The 26,606-nt window shown below is 45.4% G+C and overlaps 1 protein-coding gene across 5 annotated transcripts in view; it reads right to left on the reverse strand.

Annotated features, from left to right (window-relative positions):
• Positions 1-7,135: 7,135 nt before the first annotated feature.
• cUnh18orf63 (chromosome Un C18orf63 homolog) overlaps positions 7,136-26,606 on the reverse strand; it is a 33,960-nt gene continuing 14,489 nt past the window's right edge. For 2 of the 5 annotated variants that reach the window (XM_084458416.1, XM_084458417.1), the window contains exon 14: positions 24,141-25,942. In XM_084458416.1, the coding sequence (XP_084314542.1) occupies positions 25,820-25,942 (123 nt within the window). In that variant the 3' untranslated portion in view covers positions 24,141-25,819. Of the gene's footprint in view, positions 7,866-21,378; positions 22,581-24,140; positions 25,943-26,606 lie in introns of those variants that run through there. The other 3 variants (XM_084458419.1, XM_084458420.1, XM_084458418.1) reach the window with 3 other exon arrangements.

Below are 26,606 nucleotides of genomic sequence, written 5' to 3' on the forward strand. Positions count from 1 at the left end.
TGGAAGGAATTATCTGGCATCGCATCTGCCAAAAACCATTTCACCTCCCCATCCATATCGGAACCTGAAGTGATCTGCTGACACCCCTCAATGACCACCCCCCAACACCCCCCAACCTCCCCCAGTACCCTGTCTCAAGTTTCTGTCCATACAAGATATCTGGGGCTGTATTAATATGTGTTGATATTGTACAATATCAGACTCACATCCACCCTTTACCGCCCCTCCCCCTTAACCCCCACCCCACAGCTGCCGAGTGACTACCTGGCACTGGGACACAGAGGTCATAGTTCACGCAACGGCTGGGGTTGTGTTACTGCGGCCCGAGGCAGGGCTGTGCTGCTGGCCCATCAGCCAGGTACACTGATACCTGCGCTGTGCTGTGGCCGAGCGAAGCCAGGTTCGGTTTCAATGTGTCGTAATGGTAGCAAAGTAGAAACACATTTTCTTCACTGAGGTAAATGGAAAATCTTCCTCTTTAATAGAGGGGTACATCATGGAAACATCGGCCGCCCTGTCATTCTGATGATATCACCAAACACAGTTTGGGTATAGGGTCCCTGTTGCCTAGCGAATACGGGGTGTTAGAGAGAGAGAGGTGTCTTGTGTCCAAATATTATCTTCCGTCACCATGGTTACTGTACATGTTTGTTTTGTCAACAGATTTGAGGTGAGGTTCTGTCACCACTGAGGAAGATCTCACAACTCAACGAAACGCATTCTGATCTTGATCTGCTTACTATAACCTGCAGGAGAAGATATTGCCTCCCGTCACTCTCTTTCGACTTCTCTCTCCCTCTCTCGGTCTGTCCCCCTCCTCTCTCTTTCAGCCTCTTTGTTCTCTGTCTCTCTCCCGCCTCCTCTCTCTCTTATTCCCCCATAGGACCTAAGATAAACAGAAGATAAAATTGTAGGCGAATCAATCATGCAACAGCGTGTGCTTCAACCCTAGTCAAATCCTTAGTATGTGTGAACCATATACATGGCTAGTAAACAGGTCTTGAATCTTGAATCTGTCTAGCATCTCAGTGTTTCTCTGTCGATTTATCGACCTCGGTGTTGACGACAGGGGCCATTTAGGAGATGAGTTCCAGCGCTGCCGCGCCGTACAAAAGAACATTATGTAAGTCATTCCAAACGACCTCGCGGAGCCAGAACAACAACACTGTCCTGTACTGAACCCAGTAACGACCTCCCATCATTCAGCGCTGCTCCGGGAAGGAGTCTGTACGCCGTTTGGCAGAGCAGGCGGCAGACTGCTTGCCATGTCTAATCAACAAAATGCAGAAGAAAGAAAATGGCCTCTCATCAAGCCGCTGATTTAAAAAGCTTTGGCTCATCTATCATGAGGAAGAGCGAGCAAGCGAGACAGAGAGAGATAGAGAGAGAGAGAGAAAGAGAGAGAGTGTGTGTATGTGTGTGTGTAAGTCAATGTGTGTATATGGTATTGGTATGGTGATGTGTGTGTATGCCTTTAACACGTGTGTGTGTGTAGATAGATACTTTATTAATCCCCTTGGGAAAATTCTATGTATCTAATAGCTCACGGCACAGCACAACATAGAACAAAACAGCAGTACACAACACAACAAGAGACAGACAGACGGCAAATTCAATCAATCCAACATGTCATAAAATGTGAGTTAATGATTTAAAAAAAAGTGTGTAAAGTGCATAAAGTGAGTAATAAACTAATAAAAGGGTCAGTAGTAAATTGCACATGAAAGGAGGTGGAGGGGGGGCTGGTCAGGGAATGGGAAGAGGTCACCTGAGCTCAGGTCAGAGACCCTGCCCTCAACTGAGCTGTTAAACAGCCTGATGGTTGTTGGGACAAAGGACCTCCTGTGGCGCTCAGTCCTCGAACACAGCGCGATGAGTGTGTGTGTGTGTGCACGTGTGTGTGGGCACGTGTGTGGGGGTACAGGGTCATTCATATTGAAGTGAAAAATGAGCTGTCTGTAAGACAAATGAATATGCTCCTGGTCTAAATCCTGGCCTGCAGTAGAGCGAGAATGATTAACAAGACAATGTCCCCAGGTACTTCACACATTTACCAAACTCATAAATTCATACATTTTCTTGATAGAGAGAGAACGTGTAAGAAAGAGAGAGGGAGAGAGGGGGGGGGGGGGTAGAGGAATTTATGAGAATGATTAACAAGACAATGTCCCCAGGCACTTCATAAATCTATTAAGCACTTCATTAATTTTCTGAGAGAGAGAGAGTGTGTGAAAGAGAGAGAGGGAGAGAGAGAGTGTGTGTGTGTGAAAGAGGGAGAGAGGGAAGGAGAGTGTGTACGTGTGTGAAAGAGAGAGAGGGAGAGTGGGAGGAGGAGGGAGAGAGGGAAAGGGTAGAGGAATACAGCCTAACCCTGTTTCCCATTCCAACCTGGTCATACAGTATATTTATGAACATCGTATTGCTAACCAGATAGTGTTCTGAAGATCTCCACATCACCACTCTGGAAATCAAACGCCTCTCAGACTGAACACAGTTTCAACATCAATCCTGCCTGGGAGGGAGACTAAGTCATTTTCTGGAAGCCATTGCATAGCAGAGTTGGACCTTTCCAGTCAAAGAATATGTGACGATATGTTCACTGTTCTCCCATGTTTGATTTATCCAGTCTGCTGGGATTAGCTAGCTGATGTAAGATATAAATATGAATACTAAAGTAATAACATTCTTTAGAAGCATGGTCAACAAATTAGCTCAGCCACATGCTCGAGTATGATGAAGTACCACTGACTACAAAGTCAGCAACAGTGCTTGCATTAACTACAAAGGCTGGACTATTTTTTTTTTTCTTAATTGCAGACCCAGACATTTCTCTCCCCCTGCATTCCGATTGGAGGCAAATACCTTACTGGCATTCTGATTGGAGGCAAATACCTTACTGGCATTGTGATTGGAGCATAATGGCCCTGCTTGGCCAGAGACTAGACATTCCTATCTGAGAGAGATTAAAGTGCGGAGGATAACCTCGTCTACAATCTGATAATCCCACAGGACACTCTCCGTGGGCCCCTTATCGTCACAGCGATGCTATCCCTCCTTCCTCTGACGCGATTAAATACATTTTCCCTCCTCGGTGGAGTGAGGGGACGGGCAAGAATGCACTCTTTCAGGAATGGAACATGTCGTTTTAGAGCACTTATGTTTTGTTTTTTTTTTTTCTCTCCACGCTGTCGCTGGAGGGAGTCTGGAGAAGAGGGTGATGAATTAGGCGGGGTTCCCAACCCTCGGCTGCTCAGGACTGGAGTCTGTGTGGCTTCATGGGAAAATCCACTGGGTCTGTACTGGTCTTTACACGGCATCCCTCAGATGACTGGGAGCCCCGGAGCACAGGGAAAGAGACGGTACTCCATAACCAAGGGTCGCTGCAATCCAGTGGTCAGCGTTTTCCTGGTAAACAGCATTTTGTGGATACATCCACAACATGGGAATGATTTTCGACAAATGTGTGACAAATGTGTAATGATCCAAACGTTGAATACCAATGCCATTTGGGTAGTTAGGGGCCGGGCAGCCTCAGCTTCCGACTTAGCCTGAATTCCTCAACTGGCATTGGGGGCCAATAGTCCTGATGGTGGCGCTACAGCAACCGTCTAAAGTTTAAAACTTTAAAAAATCATAACAAATCAGCCATACATGCTATCACTTTGCAACCACCACCAAGTGAGCAGAAACTTCCATATGCTTTGAGCTGACAGGAATTATGAAGTCCATCACTGTTTTTCTCAAAAACTGTAAACCCCAACAAACCCTACTCCGCCCAGATTTTTTATACCCCAATTGCAACACTGCATCTTCAGACTGTCCTCTACAAACAATCTTTACAGACTCTTGAAATATAAAAAATTGAGCCCACAGCGCATAAAAATGCTTTACTGTAAACTACTGTATATGCAGCTACTGCAAATACTAGCTCAATAAATCTCCAATGTTCATGAAAAAAGACATTCTCATGACACTGGAGAATGTAGTATGAACATTTTCAGAATTTTATCTCAAAAACTGTATTTTTGACAGTATTTTGAAGTCTGTCCCCTCAAACTACTGCTGTTCATACAGGAAAAAATACACTACCCACAATCCTATAGTGCAACAGCAATGTCTCCACCAATCAGAGACATTGTTGTTGTTGGCAACCCCGCCCCAATAGTGGACCCTAGGACTACAACTGGCTAAATTGACTCGGATTGAGAGGACACCTGTGCCACTGATTGTTTGATTGGTTTCCAGCCGTCTTGTTTTCAATTTCAAACCTTTATTTACACTCGAAAAGGACTCTGAGGTTACCCTCATTTACAGATGTCGAGTTTACAAACAACAAATACAGAGAAATCACATACAGCAAAGACAACAAAATGTAAAATAGAATAAAATAGCATTCAGCTAAAACAATTACAAATTGAAACACAATGACCAGACAATACAGTACATGTTTAAACTCTGCAAGGGAGGAAAGAGTTTCCAATCCCAAGGAGAGTTGTAGGGCATTCCAAGAGTTGGGAGCATCAAAGGAAAAAGCACATTTTCCCAGTTCGGAAGAAACACGAGGGGTCTTTAGGAGCAACAAATCCTTGGACCGAGTCATGTACAGTAGGTCACAGAGCACCAATTCAACATTGAATAAATATAATGTGTCTGCTTGCCAGTAAGGGCTTTAAAGATAAACAGGTACCAATGTTTGGTACGCCTATCAGCAAGAGAGGACCACCCTATCTTATTATACAGGATACAATGGTGAGTGTCATATTTATCCCCAGTAATGAATCTAAGGGCTGAATGATATACCGAGTCAAGTGGCTTAAGAGTTGTGGCTGCAGCATGCCGATAGATGTCCCCATAATCCAAAAACTGACAAAAAAAACAGATTCAACAATCCTTTTCCTACTGAAGGAGGGAAAACTAGATCTGTTCCTATATAAAAAAAAACAACTTTCTGCCGTAGCCTAGAGGCGAGATTATCTACATGATAGCTTTTCATCAAGACATATGCCAAGATATTTATATTCTCTGACTCTCTCAATGAGGGAGCCCCTTAAGGTAGATAAACATAACTTATCAAAGTCAATATTTCTCGCCCTAGAAAACAGCATAAACTTAGTTTTACCAGCATTAAGTACCAACAAAAATTAATTAGAGCCTTCTGAAGAGCGTTAAAAGAAAGCTGCAATTGTTCCATAGCCAGCTGAATTGAATCAGCAATGCAGTACAAGAATGTATCGTCTGCATATAAATGGACCTGACAATCATTCAGGTTGGAGACAATGTCATTAATAAAAATTGTAAAAAGGACTGGACCTAAAATTGAGTCTTGCGGCACACCCTTGGATACAGACAGAAATTCAGATCGGACATTACCCGAGTTCACACACTGGCGCCTGGAGGATAGATAGTCATGAAACCAGTCACAGGCATTACTATCAAGACCAATAATACATAATTTCTTCAACAGTAGTTGATGATCAACAGTGTCAAATACTTTTGACAAATCAACAAAGAGCAATGTTTTTTCTTATCAAGTGCAGTAGTTATGTCACTGGTAACTAGGGTGATGGCTGAAGTTGTACTGTGGTTGTTAGTCTGTGTATATATAGGCTACATGTAGCTCACCTCTTGTTTTGTCTGTTCATTATTTGCTGTAGCTGTGCCTTGTCCCTGGTGTTGTCCTCTGCCAACTTGTAAATTTGTAAGCTTTGTCTTTTGTTCTCCACTTGTTGAGTGTATACCTTGGTTTCATTGTTTAGTCTTTGGTTTTTGCCAATTGTGGTGACTTTATTTTAATAAACATTTTGTGGAAACTGCTGAAACCTCCATGTTACATGCACCTGTGACATTTACAGTACATGCAACCCTTGTGATTGTGATGTTTAAGTCAGTGTGAAACCATCTATGGCTTCTCACATGGCAGGTAGCTCAACAAGAGTTCAAGCCCAGGGGGATGCAGAATAAAAATGCTAAAAAATCATGTCACAGCACAGCGGAGTATGCAAGTATACATTTTAGCTGTTACTGGTTTGTTTGTTGTCGCTGTTAGTTTCTTTTGCATCGCTTCATCTGACCAGTCTTGTCTCAATCAATGCCACCTGTGTTCAATTCAATCAAATCAGTGAATCCATGCCCAGTCCAACAGCTCCTTTTCATCACAGTATGTAGGACTACTAATATGTTAATGCAGTATTCCTACGTTGTAAATATCTAGCTGTGACATTTATACTTTTTTAGGTCAAACTGCCAGCTTCTCACTTGGCTCAAACTAGAATATGACCTTCTTGTGGTGTCTGGTTGTGAGTTCAAGCCCTGGGTGATGCAGAATAAACATGCTAATGCCTACTCAGGCATTGTCTTCTGTTCTCCACTTGTGTGTACCTTAGTTATATTTAGTTTTTGGTTTAGTTTTTAGCCCCTTGTGGTGCCTTTAACAAACATTTTGTGGAAACTGATGAAACCTCCACATACACCTAACATTTACATGCAAATGAAATACTCAATCAATCAATCAAAGCTTTATTTATATAGCGCATTTCATACCCAGAGGCAACACAATGCGCTTTACTGGAGGAATGCACGCACAGAGTAGTGCAGGTGTTGGACCAAACAAATTGTTTTCACATTTACCTTCAACCCTTGATTGCTTATCAGTGAATGGCCTCTCACATGGCAGGTAGCTCAACATTCAAGCCCAGGGGAATGCTGAATAAAAATGCAAATGTATACTCGGGCATCGTGCTGTGACATGATAAAAATAAAAAAAAAGAGTTAAGGTTTAAATTATGGTCTGGGCAAATACATGAGCACACCCTCATGTATTTGTCATTGTCTCCTCGTCTTCCTCTTATACCTCAAGCACACTTTGTCATAGTTTTTCGTATTGTGGCAACCCAGGGAACCCATGTGGCATACAGAGACAAGGGAAGCAAGTTGCCGAAAATAGCCAGAGGTTGTGTCTCTAATAAACTTGGTGTTACAAATGAAAGATTTCAAACAAAATCCACACATGAGGCATTATGCTTTCTGCCTCACCCCCCTTCTCCCAGGCTTCTGGCCTGGATTTTCCCGTTTTTGGTGATGGGATGTGGCTGATTGCTGAGGCAGGTCTGGACAATCAGTCCAGGTAGTCATTAAGCTCTCTAAGCCACAACCTGTGGGGTTCTGGGAACTGCAGTCCCACAGCTAGCAGCCACTTTGTGGCACAGGCGGACATTTTGGGTTGTTAGGGCCCCGGGTTGCCACAGTATTCTATCAAAATCCAATCATGTTTTTCATGTAAAACAAAATGTGTGCTTACGTACAGTAGTTGGACTGAACCAAATTCAAACAATAATTTGAAATTCACCCTCAATCTTCAACTTTCAGCAACACACAGTTAAGATTAATTATTTGGCTAGTTAGCACCAGCATTGCATGTCTTTGGCTGTTCGCATTACATTAGTCATTTAGCTGAAACTTTTATCCAAAGTGACTTACATAATTGCATTTAACATAGGAAGTTAGTGTAGGCTACTACTACCTGTATTCACCAGAACTCACAAGTGCATCTTCTTTCTAATATATGTATAATCTAGTGCTCAAGGTAAAGTACAAAAGTAAATAACTAAACATAACAATAGGTGCTTAAGAGCCTATGGCGAAATATGACCAGTCCTGATGTCGGTGGGCAGTCACTGTGTGGCCAGGACAGAAAAGAGCTGTCGCCATGTCACAACCTCAAACCTTGTTCCAACTGTAGCAGTTAACAGGAAAACATGCCTGCACCAGTTCTTGTATATACGTGTACACCTAGACCCTCATATATTTGCCATTTGTCTCCTTCCTCCTCTTACTCCGCCTGGCCCCGACCCAGTGCTGCGCATCAGCTATAATTCATTTTGGGGTGGAGGAAGGAAGAACATTATCTTCAGTAGTTGAGGATGAGAGGAGCAGGGGAGGAGAGAGGGAGAGGAGGATGAGAGGGAAAAGGAAGAGAGAAGATGAGAGGAGAGGGGAAAAAAAGAGTAAAAGATGTGTGGAACATGGGACCACGTATACAGATAATTTCCTGTGCAACGGAAGAAATGATGGGACAGGAGATCAAGGCGGCTGGTTACACATGCACGCACGCACATGCACACGCACATACACACTCTCTCTCTCTCTTTCCAGTTCTGATCAACATAGTGATGTAGAAGAGGTGGTTTGGTTTGCGTGAGGACCTAAACCTGACAGAATCAATTGTTGCTCTCAGACCAGCAAGATGTCTTCTTGGTCTAAATGTACTGTACTCTAGAGGCTTGATCATTGTGATGATGAAACCCAGGGCTCGATTCCCTTCAAGGACATCAGACAAAGGCCACTCAGTTTTACCGTAGAGAGAGTTGGCAAGTATTTGTATCTAAAAAAGTTTAACAAGGCCCCGTGTGTGTGTTTGTGTGTGCGTGTGGCTTCGGGCTTCTGTCCTCTCCATCTGACCATCTGAATGCTACACTGGACGTCTTTTCTACATGCTGACAAATAGAAGAGATAGAGGTGATCTGAGTCTGGTCCGGAGGACACTCCACAGACAAAAAACGTCTCCAAAAGAACCGCACGTCGCCACAACAACCCACTGGAGCCTGGAACAGAAAATGTCACCTCACACAAAGGCCAACGATTGGCTCAGCCAGCCGGCTGACTGGGCGAGGGTTTTGTAGCGTTGCCAGAACCGTTCCTCGCCCAGTTTTTCTAGGTCAGCCCACAGTAGGATGAAGGAGCTGAGTCTCTTGGCAACCGGTGGACTCAGATAAAAAAGTTTTTGGAAATAAAATTTTAAAAAAAATTATCTATAGAGTTACGTTAATTAGAGGAAGAAATTGGAGAGTGTGGAGAGAAAGAAATAATTTGCCTCAGCTTACGGCAGTTTTTATTCTGCTAGCTAATGGAATGTTCAATACCACCGCCCGCGCAAATGACCTTCAGATCTTTGTGATAAGACACCATGTTGAAGAGTGAAGGAATCCATTAAAATGATGAATAAGGAAATTAATGAAAGAGAGAACAGTCACAGGACTGTCTTCCTGTGCATCTGCAGTCGAAGGGCTGGAATGTCTGGAAGTGTGCAGACAAACCAGGAACAGTCAGTTGCAGGAGTGTTACTTTGTTGGACACATACTAGGTTTGTGTGTATGCATGTGGGTTTGTGTATGTGTGTATGTGCTCCCACAGGAACTCATACGTGTCAACACTTGTCCCTCCTCCGCCAACTCTTCTCAATTAGAGGATTTACCCATAATCCCCCTGTTTACCGGCTAGTCCCCAGCGGTAGCGTTGTGAGCCAATCAGGACTTACAAGCAAAGTCCCATTAACATCAGCTTCCGGGTGATCTGGTTTTCATCACTCCCCAACCAAGCCTGCTCTGGCTATCTGGGCTCAGTCCCCTGTGTTTGTGGGCGTGGTTGTGTGTGTGTATCTGTGTGTGAGTGTGCTTCTATGTGTGTCTGTAAGAGAGAGAGTGAGTTTGCGTGTGTCTCACAGCAAATAGCAGTTTTATGGAGGTATTATAGATAAATAGCAGCTAACAACGACTGCAGTCGTGCCGTTTATAATTACAATAATTACAGGACCCGAGGGGGACTTTAATCCACCACATGATGACGCACACAGTACAGGTGAGAGACAACAGCACATAACACACCCACACACACATGCAACTTCAGGAGTCACCTGGGAGTGACATGTTCCCACACACTGAGGAAAATCAAGGTTGGAGCTGATTCTATTTTAATTTAGTCAGTTCCCGAAGCTGAGAGAGAAGGAATTCTTCAAATGACTTGAATTTGAATGGGACATTCAGTGTGGTAACTTTTATAACATACAGTTCACTGTACTACTGGTTTATAGAGTACTGGCCTACAGACTTCTGGCCTATAGAGTACTAGCCGATAAGAGAACTTGCCTATAGGTTACTAGCCTATAGAGAATTGGCCTATAGAGTACTGGCCTACAGAGAACTGGCCTATAGAGAACTGGCCGGTAAGGTACTAGTGTATAGGGTACAGGCCTATAGAGAACTGGCTTATAGGGTACAGGCCTATAGAGAACTGGCCTATAGAGAACTGGCCTATAGAGTAGTGGCCTATAGAGAACTGGCCTATGGAGTAGTGGCCTATAGAGAACTGGCCTATAGGGTACTGGCCTATAGAGAACTGGCCTATAGGGTACTGGCCTATAGAGAACTGGCCTATAGGGTGCTAGTCTATAGGATACTGGCCTATAGAGAACTGGCCGGTAAGGTACTAGTGTATAGGGTACAGGCCTATAGAGAACTGGCCTATAGAGAACTGGCCTATAGAGAACTGGCCTAAATAATACTGGCCTATAGAGTACTGGCCTATAAAGAACTGGCCTATACTGTGCTAGTCTATAGGGTACTGATCTATAGAAAACTGGCTGGTAGGGTACTAGTCTATAAGGTACTGGCCAATAAGGTACTCGTCTATAGGGTACTGGCCTATAGAGAACTGGCCTATAGGGTACTAGTCTATAGGGTACCGGCCTATAGAGAACTGGCCTATAGGGTACTAGTCTATAGGGTACTGGCCTATAGAGAACTGGCCTATAGGGTACTAGTCTATAGGGTACTGGCCTATAGAGAACTGGCCTATAGGGTACTAGTCTATAGGGTACTGGCCTATAGAGAACTGGCCTATAGGGTACTAGTCTATAGGGTACTGGCCTATAGAGAACTGGCCTATAGGGTACTAGTCTATAGGGTACTGGCCTATAGAGAACTGGCCTGTAGGGTACTAGTCTATAGGGTACTGGCCTGTAGAGAACTGGCCTATAGGGTACTAGTCTATAGGGTACTGGCCTTTAGAGAACTGACCTGTAGGGTACTGGCCTACAGGGTCTGTGTCAGTCTCAGGATGAAGACGAGTCCGCCAGTTTCTGCAGACCCTACATAAACCATCTACTGTCCCCCAGACCCCCACCCATCCCCGTGAGCCCATCAGTATAAGTTTATGACGGTGCGTCACCAGGGGCAGAGTAAACATCCGTAGTAGCAACAGTAGTAGTACAGGAAGTACATCATTCTGGCTGAAGCCTAAAATATGACCTGGGGAGAACAGATGTGAGGTGTAGAAAGCGAGAGACACACAGACAGCATGGGAAGACAGAGTGGGGAATGAGAGAGAGAGAGATAGAGAGAGAAAGAGAGTGAGAGACGAGTAGATGTGGGGATGCTGTGCCTCCTTCCCCCAGGCCTCGCTAACAGTGTGATATTATCTAAAGCAGCCTGCTGTGAACTGAGGGGGTGATCGGCTGCAACCTGCCATCCGTCCAGGGGCTGCACGCCGCCAGGGTCCAGAACAGTTTCTTGTTGACTGCAGCTGGCCTCATCAACAAGGCCCGGGACCCCTGGGAACTCCACTGACACTATTATTTTGTATATTGTATTTGTCCCTTACGTTACTGTATTTTGCACTGGTCTGTCTTATCCTCACACCGTGGCTATTGTTATGCACCATCAGACCAAAATATAATCTGCAAGTTGTATGTGAAAGAAACTTCTCATAAACCTGTTTCTGATTATTATTCTGACACAGATGCAGTTGCAATAGGTGTGTATGTGTGTGTGTGTTTCAGCATGTGTGTGTTGACCCAAGATTTGTTCCATACCTGTTTCTTGGAAAACCTCCTCTTGCACATGCATGTACAAACACACGCGCACATGCTAGAGATTAAACCCAGGAATGGCCTGAGTCCATACGGCAGCAGCTTCCCATCCCTGCAGCGTCATGTTTTATTTCGGGACTCAGGCAGGATAGGAGCAGGAAGAGAGAAGATAAGATAAGAGAGGGGAAGAGAGGAGGAGAGACGACAGTAGACCAGAAGAGACTCTTGGCTGGACCTTAACTTGTCACTGGAGAGGACATACAGTAGGAAGGAGGGGTGTTTCTTCTGTGGCTGCCATGAGGATGTTTATGTACAGACATAACGAGAGAGAGAGAGAGAGAGAGAGAGAGAGAGAGGGGGGGTGGGGGGGGAATGTAACCAGGCCAGGTCCAGCTGGCTTATGTGCATGGCTGGCTTGTTTCTGTTCAGGACTGGTAGGACGGAAGCTAGTCATGCCATTGAAATAGCTGTGAATTGAAATGACATGAAATAATGTCTGATAAATTAAGATAGGTCTTGTCGCCTGGACACATCTGTTCCAATGCTAATCCGGCACAATAAGAGCGGGAGAGCCAGTTAGCTCATGAGCTCACAACTAGCAGCAGCTTCCATAACATGAATGGTAGCGGTCAGTGGCTAAAGCAGTTACACTGATGATTCCTGTAACATTAGCTATTTTGCTGCAATTGGTTCAACTTACAATTGGTTCAAGCGGACCTACAGCGGGTCCTCGATGGACGAGTTGGCAGACCTCCGGCTGAATCCGCTGGCGGGTTCCTGGCCATTTGCACATTGAATGGCAAGCGGACCTCTGACGGATTATTAGCGTCAGGGACTGCGGTCCGCTAGTAATCCGAAATGCTCCCGCTATTGCTCCACCACCATTCCACCGGTAGTTTATTGTCTATATCCTAGGCCCATAGCACATCCATAAGTACATAGTAGTTTAAAATATATTAATGTTTGTAATCAATAACTGAACTAATATACAGCGTAGAGCAAGATAACGTTCCAGTAAGAAGTGCCGACAGCTCCTGCCCATCTCTGGCCTATTTGGTCTTTCACTGATTCGCTGATGACAACTGGTGGATTATAAAGTTTGCCTACATTTTCCAGATGGACATCCAACAATATTTGAAGAGGAACAGAAAGTAGAATGATGTTGAGAGCAATCAGGTAGGCTAGCCTATTGCTTCCCCTGGACCAGTAAACTCTGTTCGGTCAAGTGCCTCATGGGTGCCACACATGCACCCAGTAGCCTAGCCTGTTTGAGCCATCTAGCTTACGCGCTGCTCTGTCAGTCAGAAAGCATTGTCAAGGAGACGGCCCACACCACAAGCGTGAGTACAACATGTGAATCAGAGGCGCTGCCCTGACTGAGTGACTGACTGATTGATTAAGCGATCGTTTTGGCTGGCTGAACCGAACGTTTAACGACGCTATCTTGCGTTTATGTTCCTCCAGCCACCTAAAACGTGCCAGTCAAAGCAACAGCTAATGCAATGAAATATCAGTTAAGCAAAGCCTAATCTAGTCTATTATTTATGTAAATTATGTAAAAAAAAGGAAGCGATTGTGGTAGAAGACAGGACCAGCACTGAGTGGAGGGACAGGTGAGAGAGGAGAGGATAGAGGTTGTTGAGAGGAGAGCAGGAGAAGAGAGAGGAGAAGGAAGGGGACAGGAGAGAGTGAAGATGAGAGATTAGAAAGACAGTCTGATGATTTAGACGGTATGAGTATGCAGTTAAGCATTAATGGGCATCAAACATTAATTTTTATTAAATAAAACATTCTATCTATTATTCTCACCCCATAACTCAAAACTAAAGAAAGCATATTTCATGTACTGTAAACATGCTGTTTCAGTATACTTTTCAGTATATGTTTCACGATTCTGTTATTTTCATTCTTTAAAAGTCACCAGAATACAGGAAACTCTGAAACTTTTTTTTCTGGGAGAGCCCCCCCAGACCCTCCGCTTTGGTATAGAAATCCTCCCTATTTTGTCAGTCTTGAGCTTGGCACCACCACACCAAGAGATCAATTCCACAGGATACACTGACCTCTGCATTTGATCACAGGAACATAGTGGTCGATGATCAGCCCAGACAGGAATTACATAACAATTTTCTTAGACTCACTGACATGAAAAGTAGACACTACCATTGCTTAAAAATATGTAAACTGTACAAACTTGTGATCATGATGCTGAGCCCAGTTTCTTAAGTCAAAGGAGAGCATACTTGCGCTTGTTGCTTGCAAGCTTTTTAAACCCTTAATAAGCATTATTTGACCTTTCAATTCTCTTCACTTACATAAACAGAAAATAAATATAATATATAACTAACAAAAATACTTACACAAAATAACTAAATAGGCTTACTCAAATTACCCAAAATTAGGAATTTCTGAAACTGAACAAGGAACACCATCTAAGCCTGTTGCTGCCCTAAAACATTGTGGTAGAATAAAACATTGTGGTAGAATCTCACCATTAAGGGATTGAACCAGTACACTTTCATCACCTTGCTCAAATCCCTCACACTGTTATCCATCTCTATACTAATAAAAGACTTACAACTAAAGGGCTACAACACAGTATCTGGCGGAGCTAGCAACATAGGGCTAACGCTAATATAGCTAGCAACATAGGGCTAACACTAATCTACCGGGATTTCTAAGCAATGATAAAACATTGTGGTAGAATCTCACCATTAAGGGATTGAACCAGTACACTTTCATCACCTTGTTCAAATATAATTATCCCTCACACTGTTATCCATCTATATACTAATAAAAGACTTACAACTAAAGAGCTACAACACAGTAGCTGGCGGCTAGGCTAACATTACGTTATGTTTGTATACAGCTTTACATTTTGAACCAGAATTTACCTGACCTGTCCGGGGCGTCGTGTTGAGCTGGTCATCAGTGACTAGGTTGTTCAAGACTACCCTCCAGTGACAGTTGCAAGCAGAATTTTGACGGTATCCCAACCGAGTTCCACCAGGGGAAAAGGGACTAGGGAGGGCGTGCCATGCAAGCGTAATTCCGACGGTATCCCAACAGAGGTCCACACCATCTTTTACCATCAGAAAAGTGACAGGGCAGGGCATCAGCGCATGCGAATGCGAGTGGAATTTCGCTCGGAGACCCCTACCGACTCGCTGACACCCCCCGGTAGAAACACTCCAGCACATTGTCGCTCTGATTCCGATGGAGGACTGATATCTGTGTGCTATCTGGGAAAAGGTTGGAATGAAAGGATGAACGTGTGGAGGTTTGGGGTGTAGTCCCATAAAATCATCCCCATCGGAACCCCGATCTCCTGGGTGGGAGTCCAATACTTTCACTGCTACTCTACTTGTGCAGTGGAGATCACGTTCAGCGCTACTCTACTTGTGCAGTGGAGATCGGCGGGTTGATTTTGGTGTCCTTCTTTATTTTGGTGTGCTGGGACTACTGCCTCTTGTGGTGCCAACAGAGACATGCAGGTCAACATTCAACGGAGTAAGGGAGGGAGGGAGTGACAACCCAAAAATAAAGAATACTTGCACACTGAAGCTCCAAGAAATGTACCTTTACTCAGGAATAGTTAGGACAACGTTTCGACTGGAGTGCAGTCTTCGTCTGGTCTCCCTCCCTCCTGAGTAAAGGTACATTCCTTGGAGCTTCAGTGTGCAAGTATTCTTTATTTTTGATCGTACACCCACTGCTACTCAGCACCTACAAGATTGAGTATGTGCATATGACCACACTATCATTTTGCAGGGAGTGACAACTCGACAAACGCTATCTATGCCGCTGGCTTCCAGCCATGCACAAAGAGTGTGAGAGGGTTACAGAGGGTGTGAGAAAACGAGAGAAAGAGGGAGGGTGAGAGAGAGAGAGACAGAGAGGGAGGGAGAGAGAGAAGCACAGAGAGAGAGGGAGAGGGGGGAGGGAGGGAGAGAGAGAGAGGGGGGGGGGGGACAGGCTGCATTCCGAATCGCATACTTATACTTTTTACTAACAGTACGTACTACAGCTGCCCCTAGAAAGTATGTACTTTGCACGCAGTATGCATCCAATTGAGACATACAGTACTACCTTGTCATAACATTGCGCCTTGAAATTTGACCACTTTTGTCAGTGTCCATGAAGCAACATTCGTCCACAGCTGGGATTCATCAAAACGCCTTCGACACGACTTGCACATGTGACATAATTTCCGCTGACCGCAGGATTGTGGGTATAGCCAGAAAATAATAGTCAGAAAAGTGTGATGGCTTGCATACTGCAAAATACAAGTAGGACATCCTGGAATTTTTGCCATACTGCATGTGGCATACTATGTATTGGGACATACTACATCAATTTTGGCATACTATATAGTATGGAAGTACGTGATTCGGAACGCAGCCAGAGAAGGAGGGAGGGAGACAGAGAGAGGGAAGGGTGAAAGAGAGGTAGGGAGGGAGGGATTGAGACAGAGAGAGGGAGGGGGGAGAGAGCTCCCTGGGGCTGTGAGAGAAAAAAAGAGTGTGAGAGTAAGAGTGTGAGAGTAAGGGACAGAGAGAGAGGTTTGTGTGAGAGAGATGGCAAGAGGTAACGAAGGACAGACACAAAGGGAGCTGGTGTCGATGGAGGAAGAGTACAGAAGGGTTTGGTTCTCAGCGAGGGAGGAGTGGAGAGGAGGAGGGAGGAGGGGGGGACAGAGCTGCAGATGTTGTGTGTTGTCTGCAGGGATCAGGGAGTGCTGACAGGTCAGATACCCCAATGTACTGTACTCTACTGGTATGCACACACACACACACACACACACACACACACACACACACACACACACACACACACACACACACACACACACACACAGCAGGGATCATGGTATGCTGACAGGTCAGATTCAGACCAGAAACAGGGGGTCAGCACGATACCTATTGGGAATCCTAATGTACACACACACACACACACACACACACACGCAGGTGTACACACAGGTGCGCACACACACACACACACACACACACACACACACACACACACACACACACAGGCATACTGCATGTAACTGAGTTGAATTGGTTAATCTCTCTTGTCATACCTTCCACCTGTATCGTAGCTAAAGAGGTGTTTATGTAAGGTTGTCATGCGTGTTCGTAAGTCAGAGGACACGAGATCGAACCCAGCGTGGGCAAGTGAGGGTGGAAGCGATACTGACGAGACGAAGTGAAACCTGTGACACATACTGTACTGTAGATATGCCAACATGATCTGACCCCCACTTACCCCCACACACACACACACACACACACACACACACACACACACACACACACACACACACACACATTCCTTTAATCAAACCTTTCAAAATGTATTCAATAAAAGGTTGATGGCCTTTCGAGAACAATATAGAAGGTTAAGTAATAACAAATAAAGCTTTCCTTTTGGCATCTTTTTTATGGCCGTGATCTGCAGATACTCTTTGGGGAGAAATTGCAACCATCTGTGTGGCAACAGTAGTATTCACGGAACATTGGAGTAGCCAGAGATGCCAGCCAGGATCCAGGGCCAGGATAACCAACGCGAGCCCCCAGGGATAAATACCTCAGAGGCCTGGACCAATAGCATGCAGCCTAATCCGCCATGGTCACGTCCGCATATTTTTGTATCTGAAAGACTCAGCTTCCAGAGGGTCATGGTGATGTGATGTACAGTACCTGGGGCTTACACTCCACATTCCTTTGGCAAATATATCTCCGTGAATAACGAGAGTTCCAAAGCAAATAGAATCAGACACATTCCAAAGCAAACAGAAACCTTTAGAACGTCATGACTGTGTGTGTGTGTGTGTGTGTGTGTGTGTGTGTGTGTGTGTGTGTGACTATAGTCAGGGGGATTAGTTTTTTTCTGTTCTCCGAGAAAAGGATTTCTATAGTTTCCACAGCCAGACAGCTGGTCCCTGGTCTCTCTCTCTCTCACAGGCAGGACTACATGACCAATTTTATCAGAGAGAGAGAGAGAGAGAGAGAGAGAGAGAGAGAGAGAGAGAGAGAGAGAGAGAGAAAGAGAAAGAGAGAAGGGGAAGAGAAAGAGAAAGAGAAAGGGGAGAGAAAGAGAAGGGAGGGTGGGAAGAGAGAGAGGGGAGAGAGAAAGAAAGAGGAGAAGAGAGGGGGGAGAGGGAAGAGAGAGATAGAGGGAATAGATACAGAAAAAGAGAGGGAGCAGAGAGAGATTATGTGTATCAGAACCCCCCCTTCCATTCCTGGAAATAACTTCCCAGCTAAAACAACAGCAACTGGACCTGAGAACCGAGAGCAGAACCATACATGAAATACCCTTTCTATAAAAACACCCTCCGTCATCCAGTCACTGTGAGAGCTTAGTTTCATCACACAAAAGTCTGTAATATCTGAACTTCTGTTACCTTTTATGTAACCAGACCAAGACACATAGCATACAGTACACACACACTCGCGCACGCACGCACACACGCACGCACGCACGAACGCACGCACACACACACACACACAGGCACACATACACAGGCACACATACACAGGCACACACACACAGGCACACAGGCACACACCACTGCAATGTACTGTCCAGCTGTGTTGGTGGACCACAGTGTTACTGAGCCTACTTCAATACAGGCAGCATGGCAGCAGAGAGCTCTTTAAACCTGACCCTGGTCTGTTCCACTACACTACACTCCTTTATCTGAGGCACTGGCTCGGTCTCTGTAGCCCTGCTCCACCCCCCCCCCCCACCCCCACCCCCAATCCCTCTCCACCTACTCTTTCCGCTCTGCTGCCCTTCAAACACAACCACTACAGGGACAAAACTGAACAGACTCGCTCACAGAAATTAAGGAGAAAATATCCTCACAAGACCAACTGGCTTGAGCGTCTCTCAACCCCTGAACAATGTGTTTGTGTCTTTGGTGGCCCAGTGTATTTAGCTGAACTAGCATATTGACATTTCAAGTTTCAGAGATGCCTGGCTTTTTTAATGAACACTAATGAGTGCTTCCCATAAGGGTGAATGGTGAACATCAAAGGTCCTCCTGCCTCACACACACACACACACACACACACACACACACACACACACACACACACACACCATTGCAGAGAGCAGAGGGCAGTGAGGTCTGGTATCAAAGTCTGTGGTTAACACAGGGTTTATCCAGATGGACATTCTGCCCTACAGTACATAATCCTCCCTGGATCTTTTCGATTTTGAATTAAGTAGCCGAAGTAATAATTTTACTACAAGTACACAGTTTCAAAAATGGTTATCACTCGACCTCAGAACCAACAAACGGCTTCAAAATTCACAAAACTCATCTTCAATTATGTATTTTATCTTTTAGAACAAAACATAATCTATTCTATGAGCCTCTGTTAATCCCATTATTTTGGGGCATTTTTCACAAATTCCATTCATTTTTCCCATAGGGATTTTGTACTCTGAACCAAATGGCACCAACACTAACCTTTCAGCCTAAAAGTGACATCAAACTTTACCACTCTATTCGGCCTAGAGATCTGACATCATCCTTCTTCAAGGATAAACAGAAAAGAATAAAGAGGGGAGAAAATGTGGTCTGGAGAACTCTGAGTGGCATACAAAAACGATGATTGTAACACATAGGGCTAAGTATAAAAATATTATATATAGTACTGTAGGGCATTCTGATAGACATTTCCTAGCTGAATGTCTATCGGAATGCCCTATAGTGTGCTTATAGCGCATCCTGTCAGAGAGGAAATGTCTATCAGAATGCCCTATTGCGACCCATCATTGTGCTTAATTCATGGGTAGCACATCCTGTCACGTAAGAAATGTTGAAATGTCTATCAACATTTTCTACCTGACAGGATGCTCTACCCATGAATTAAGCACAATAAAATGGGTCGTAGGATATTCTGATAGACATTCCCTACCTGACAGGATGCGCTAGCCATGAATTAAACATAATAAAATGGGTGGTAGGTCATCCTGAGGGGGTAGGCCAACTTTTCAGAACACCGGTAAACACAGTAGAGGTGCAGTTGGAGTGTGTGTGTGTGTGTGTATGTGTGTGTGCGTGTATGTATGTGTGTGTGTGCATCTATGTGTGTGTGTCTCTCTTTGTGCATGTGTGTGTCTCTGTGTGTGTGCGTGTGTCCGGAGTTCATAGGGAGGGAACACCATGGGCTGAGAGAGCAGCACATTCCTCCAGCTGAGCCCATAGGCCTGCCCAGGCTCGTTCTGACCCAGAGAGGCACCATACACACGCATCTCACGCACACACACACCCTCAAGCACACCCAGCTGTGGAGTAAACCCACACACCTGCTTGTGTGCCTCCTTGTCCGTCTGTCTGTCTGCTGACAAGAAGATAATTAACACACGTCACATATGTCACACACGCACACACACACACACACACACACACACACTCTCTCTTTCTAAAGAAACGCATTAAAATGTTCTCTAAGCCTGATAATCACCACTACCACAGACCCTAATAACACCCTGAGGCTTTAGAAACCAGTACAAAGCCAACATTCCGCCCAAACAGTATGCTGGGAGCTGATTGGACAGCGGCCGTCTCTGTGAACAGGAGACTGGAACTGTTAAGATGTAACTGTATGGAACTGTAGGCTGATAAGCAACACTCCACGTCAGTTCATACTACGGTCAGAGTCACCGCAAACAACACATCTGCGAACGGATCAGGACAACGCGTGAAGCATCCTATCCCAATAATAGCGAAATAGCTGCAGTCAGAAACGAGATCGACCATAGAGGAGGAGACAGAGTAGTGGAGAGACGGAGGGGTAAAAAGAAAAAAACCCAACAACAACCAAAAACAAGGTCTGTGTTCTATTACGACCTTTGATGTAAAGCATGAAAGGAAAATACTTTCTCCACCAGTGGGAGAGAAGGCGAGCCCCTCTGCTAACCTGTAGCTAAACGCAAGGGCTCTCCATGTCAGACGGTTAGGGTCGTTAAAACTCGAGCTGAGAGGGTTTTCGAGAAGAGACGTGCTGTTTTGGCATCTCCTGATGGTGCCAGCCAGGGATCAAAGCCAGTTCATTTCCATTTCAGTCAAAACACTGTTCCTGCACTCTGCCAGTCATCCAACCTGCCAGCCAGGCAGGCAGTTCATAAATCAGCTAACAAGCCATACAGACAGGCAGTTAGAACTCATTAAAATAAACCACAAGGAGCCAGGTAGTCAGTCAGCCAGTTGAGCAAGCTAGCTCGTGTTGCATCATTACAGCATACACATATGAGCACACACATCGCTCACTAGGGTACAGTGGGCAGGAGCTGGAGCCTAGCTAAGCCTCATACTCTCATATTCTATGATCAGAGACAGATAGAGAGAGAGAGAGAGAGAGAGAGAGAGAGAGAGAGAGAGAGAGAGAAAGAGAAGGTGGAAAGAGAGAGGGGGGTAGTGAAGTTTTGGAGTTCTCAGAGAACAGTAAACAGAGATTACTTGAAGGCAGTAGTACAGTGGGATGTTGTTCGGTTTATAGAGAGACCAGGGGCCTCATTTATCATTGAGGTACGCCTTCTTTTACACGGTCTTTTTCGCGAGTTCAGGCGTACGCCATTTGCCCCCCCCACATTGCGATTTATCAAGCCGTAAGGGCGAAAATTTAGTCGCCTTTCTCCGCGCTTTTGTAGGACACCTCTCCAGTTGTCGTACCGATTTACACGGTGTTCTACGCCCTTCTTGAACACAGGGGGAACTGGCGACGCAGGTGGTGCGTCGGTGAATTACTATGTTTGACGGAGAGAATAAGAGCGACAGTTCATGAACGCACAATCATGTAGGCTAATAGCCCAATTCAGCACCAATATATATCGCAATGCTAGATTAGACGTGTCCTCTAACCGGCTCATTCATGGTCCGATATGGATTTGTTCCCCAAACGGAACCTATGCGCTGTCCCAAACCTTTCCGCGCTATATGTCACACACCTAATGCAGGCACTCCATCAAACGGCAATAATTGACCAATTAGATTGTCATTAATATGTGATCATGTGGACCTGTTTGCTCTTTGGTAAGCATATAAATGACAGTCCTCCTGTGCGTAATGCGAGCCTAAATGAATCCGGCGCTACTCGGCCTACTGGCCCGAGATAGAACTCCAAAGAGGTGACGGCGATGGCGACTGCACCCACATAAGGGCACCATCAGTGAATGAATACGTCTATGTGAATCGCTAAAATGTGCACACTAGAAATACCCAAATCATATGTGACATGCTCATCACAAGTGTAGTGGCACGGTGGCCTGGCTCCACGCATGACTCATTCATCCTGGCGCACAGCAGGGTAGGGCTAGACTGGAGGCAGGCGCTGCGCGTGACGGCTGGCTTATTGGTGTGTGCATAGCCAAGATACATATTCTTTGTCTTATTTACTTTAATCTTTATTAGCATTTTCCATCCATACAACGACAATACAATAAAACATAAAAACTTACAATAACAGCTTATGGGTACTTCCATCCATGCAGCTTTTTTTTCTTACTCAAATATGACAATTTTAATATTAGTGGTATCATCACACTTCCTTCTATAATCCATCCATTTTTCCCATCTCCCTTCAAACTTTCCTTCATGCATCCTCAATGCATGCGTGAACCTCTCCCTAACATACATCTCCTCCACAACACCCAGCCACTGCACCTTGGTTGGGGGTTCCACCTTATACCAAGCCCTCGTTATTGTCTTTTTACTAGCAACCAATAGTACTTTCACTAGGTATCTGTCCCCTCCTTGTACATCATCCCGTGTTATGTTTGCCAAGATATATATTCAAAGCTGATAAGAAGGTGGAAGTCGGCGCGCTGGAGGTGGAGGCTGCAACTCGCGGGGGCACGACCGTCAGGTCCAGGACCACTGCAGACTCCCCCTCCTCTGAGTCCCACCCCACGTCAGAGTCTGGAGAAACAATTTCAATCATTTTCTTTGAGTTTGTCTGTGAACTTGATTATGCATTAAACATTTCATTGTGCAGCCATATTCATTTGATATGTTTTTCTGTTGGCAGTCAAATAAATGCTGTGATTTACCGGGTGATTTAGATGAGTCTTAATTTCCCAGAGGGGAAAATGTTTAATGTGTTCTAACATTATGAAGTGGTCATCTGCGTTATTGTTCCCTGTTTTTGGTCCTAATTTAATCATAGCCTACCACAGAATGTTTGCTTCACTCGCAGCCACATGTTACAGTATATGTCCGTGTATGCCCAATCCTAGATGCACAACACGTAGCTAAAGTAGGCTACTAAGCTGTAGGAGCAAACAGACAAACGTAGGCGATTTATACCTTCCGAAGAGGATTGCCTTCCTCACGTGGACCTCACCAACTAGCACATGCACCTCCGTCTCCGAAAAGTTCCTCTTCTTAGCTCTTCGTTCCATGTTTCATTGTCCCGCCTGGGTGCTCCACGCTACCTTTTTAAGCCGGTTCCTTCCGGGAAACCACGTTTGTCCACTCACGGTTGTGACCATATATGGTTGGATTAGGGCGTGGAGGGGGCGGAACACGGGGCGCGTGCGCGTACGCTCCCTTCCCCGCCCGTCTCGGATTTCCCGTGCAGAAAAGGGCATACGACATTTTTGATAGATCCGAAAAGCGTGTAAATATTCTCGTCGTACGCTACATTGTGCATTTTCCGCGTTTTCGTCGTACGCCCTCTTTTACACCTGAATTTACACGCTCTTTGATAAATGAGGCCCCAGGGGCCTCATTTATCATTGAGGTACGCCTTCTTTTACACGGTCTTTTTCGCGAGTTCAGGCGTACGCCATTTGCCCCCCCCACATTGCGATTTATCAAGCCGTAAGGGCGAAAATTTAGTCGCCTTTCTCCGCGCTTTTGTAGGACACCTCTCCAGTTGGCGTACCGATTTACACGGTGTTCTACGCCCTTCTTGAACACAGGGGGAACTGGCGACGCCGGTGGTGCGTCGGTGAATTACTATGTTTGACGGAGAGAATAAGAGCGACAGTTCATGAACGCACAATCATGTAGGCTACTAGGCCAATTCAGCACAAACATATATCGCAATGCAAGATTAGACGTGTCCTCTAACCGGCTCATTCATGCTCCGATATGGATTTGTTCCCCAAAATGAACCTATGCGCTGTCCCAAACCTTTCCGCGCTATATGTCACACACCTAATGCAGGCACTCCATCAAACGGCAATAATTGACCAATTAGATTGTCATTAATATGTGATCATGTGGACCTGTTTGCTCTTTGGTAAGCATATAAATGACAGTCCTCCTGTGCGTAATGCGAGCCTAAATGAATCCGGCGCTACTCGGCCTACTAGCCGAGATAGAACTCCAAAGAGGTGACGGCGATGGCGACTGCACCCACATAAGGGCACCATCAGTGAATGAATACGTCTATGTGAATCGCTAAAATGTGCACACTAGAAATACCCAAATCATATGTGACGCCGACATGCTCATCACAAGTGTAGTGGCACGGTGGCCTGGCTCCACGCATGACTCATCCTGGCGCACAGCAGGGTAGGGCTAGACTGGAGGCAGGCGCTGCGCGTGACGGCTGGCTTGTTGGTGTGTCCATAGCCAAGATACATATTCTTTGTCTTATTTACTTTTAATCTTTATTAGCATTTTCCATCCATACAACGACAATACAATAAAACATAAAAACCTACAATAACAGCTTATGGGTACATCCATCCATGCAGCTTTTTTTTCTTACTCAAATATGACAATTTTAATATTAGTGGTATCATCACACTTCCTTCTATAATCCATCCATTTTTCCCATCTCCCTTCAAACTTTCCTTCCTGCATCCTCAATGCATGCGTGAACCTCTCCCTAACATAGGCTACATCTCCTCCACAACACCCAGCCACTGCTCCTTGGTTGGGCGTTCCACCTTATACCAAGCCCTCGTTATTGTCTTATTACTAGCAACCAATAGTACTTTCACTAGGTATCTGTCCCCTCCTTGTACATCATCCCGTGTTATGTTTGCCAAGATATATATTCAAAGCTGATAAGAAGGTGGAGGCACTGGAGGCTGCAACTCGCGGGGGCATGACCGTCAGGTCCAGGACCACTGCAGACTCCCCCTCCTCTGAGTCCCACCCCACGTCAGAGTCTGGAGAAACAATTTCAATCATTTTCTTTGAGTTTGTCTGTGAACTTGATTATGCATTAAACATTTCATTGTGCAGCCATATTCATTTGATATGTTTTTCTGTTGGCAGTCAAATAAATGCTGTGATTTACCGGGTGATTTAGATGAGTATTAATCTCCCATGGGGGACAATGTCTAATGTGGTCCAACATTATGAAGTGATCATCTGGGGTTATTGTTACATGTTTGTGGTCCTAAATCAATCATAGCCGGCCACATGATGTTGGGAATGTTTGCTTCACTCGCAGCCACATTTTACAGTATGTCCGTGTATGCCCAATCCTAGATGCACAACACGTAGCTAAAGTAGGCTACTAAGCTGTAGGAGCAAACAGACAAACGTAGGCGATTTATACCTTCCGAAGAGGATTGCCTTCCTCACGTGGACCTCACCAACTAGCACATGCACCTCCGTCTCCGAAAAGTTCCTCTTCTTCGCTCTTCGTTCCATGTTTCAATGTACCGCCTGGGTGCTCCACGCTACCTTTTTAAGCCGGTTCCTTCCGGGAAACCACGTTTGTCCACTCACGGTTGTGACCATATATGGTTGGATTAGGGCGTGGAGGGGGCGGAACACGGGGCGCGTGCGCGTACGCTCCCTTCCCCGCCCGTCTCGGATTTACCGTGCAGAAAAGGGCATACGACATTTTTGATAGATCCGAAAAGCGTGTAAATATTCTCGTCGTACGCTACATTGTGCATTTTCCGCGTTTTCGTCGTACGCCCTCTTTTACACCAGAATTTACACGCTCTTTGATAAATGAGGCCCCAGGGTGGGCAGGAATAACAATGCATCTCCTACACACCACAACAACATAACAAGAGAAGGCCACAAGTTTGCTTTCATCTATTTTTGATTTTGATCAACTTTGTCATAAAACAAACAGTAGTCATAAATAAACCCAAACAAGCTGTACAAAAAAAGATTAAATAGAAGAATAAGTCAACCAACTTAAATATCTTCCGATCCTGGATTTGGCACCACACTTCTTTTCAGGCTTCGCTGAGGACACCCATGACCTTTGATACCAGCTCTCCCTTCCTGTCCTTGGAGCGTACGGCCATGCCCCTACCTCTCAGCCATGCCTGCAGTGTTGCTGTGTTGACCTTCGACAGCTGGAGAGAAAGGGGGGGTAGACAGTTAAACAGACAGGCAAGCAGGTAGACAGACAGACAAGTAGTCCAATAGAGAGTTAGTCAGATAGACAGTCAGATACACAGGTAGTCAGACTGATGGTAAGATAGACGGGTAGTCAGACAGACAGTCAGACAGACAGACAGACAGACAGGTAGTCAGAGAGACAGACAGATCAGGTTGAACGTTTGCGTGTCAAAGGGAGAGAATATCCAGTTGAGCCAGAGAGATGATCCAACCAATAACCCCCCCCCCCATGAAAAAGGCAGACTGGCTAATAACTCTCTCACAGAAAACATGCCTGGCTTTTCTCTTTCTCTCTCTGTCTGTCTTTCTCTCTCTCTCTATTGGCCAGAGGGTTTGATGTGATGAGAGCTCTGTTATGGTTCGGGCCAGGTCCGAACCGGATCGCCCCCTGCTCCCGGTCCAGAACCTCGCCCAGGCCCAGGACCCCCGGTTCGCCCTGCTCACCCCCTGTTCCCGGCCTTGATCCCTGACCCTGAGCTCCTGTGCCCCCTGAACCCTCCTGGACCCTGAGCACCTCCCCTCCCAGTGACTGTCCCTGCACCACCCCCAGAGACTTTTGTGCACTTTGTGCACGTTGTCACTAGGTTTTGTTCTGCCTCCTTGTGTGTATGGTCTCGT

Source organism: Borostomias antarcticus (assembly GCF_949987555.1).
Source record: "Borostomias antarcticus genome assembly, chromosome: 2".
NCBI lineage: Eukaryota > Metazoa > Chordata > Actinopteri > Stomiiformes > Stomiidae > Borostomias > Borostomias antarcticus.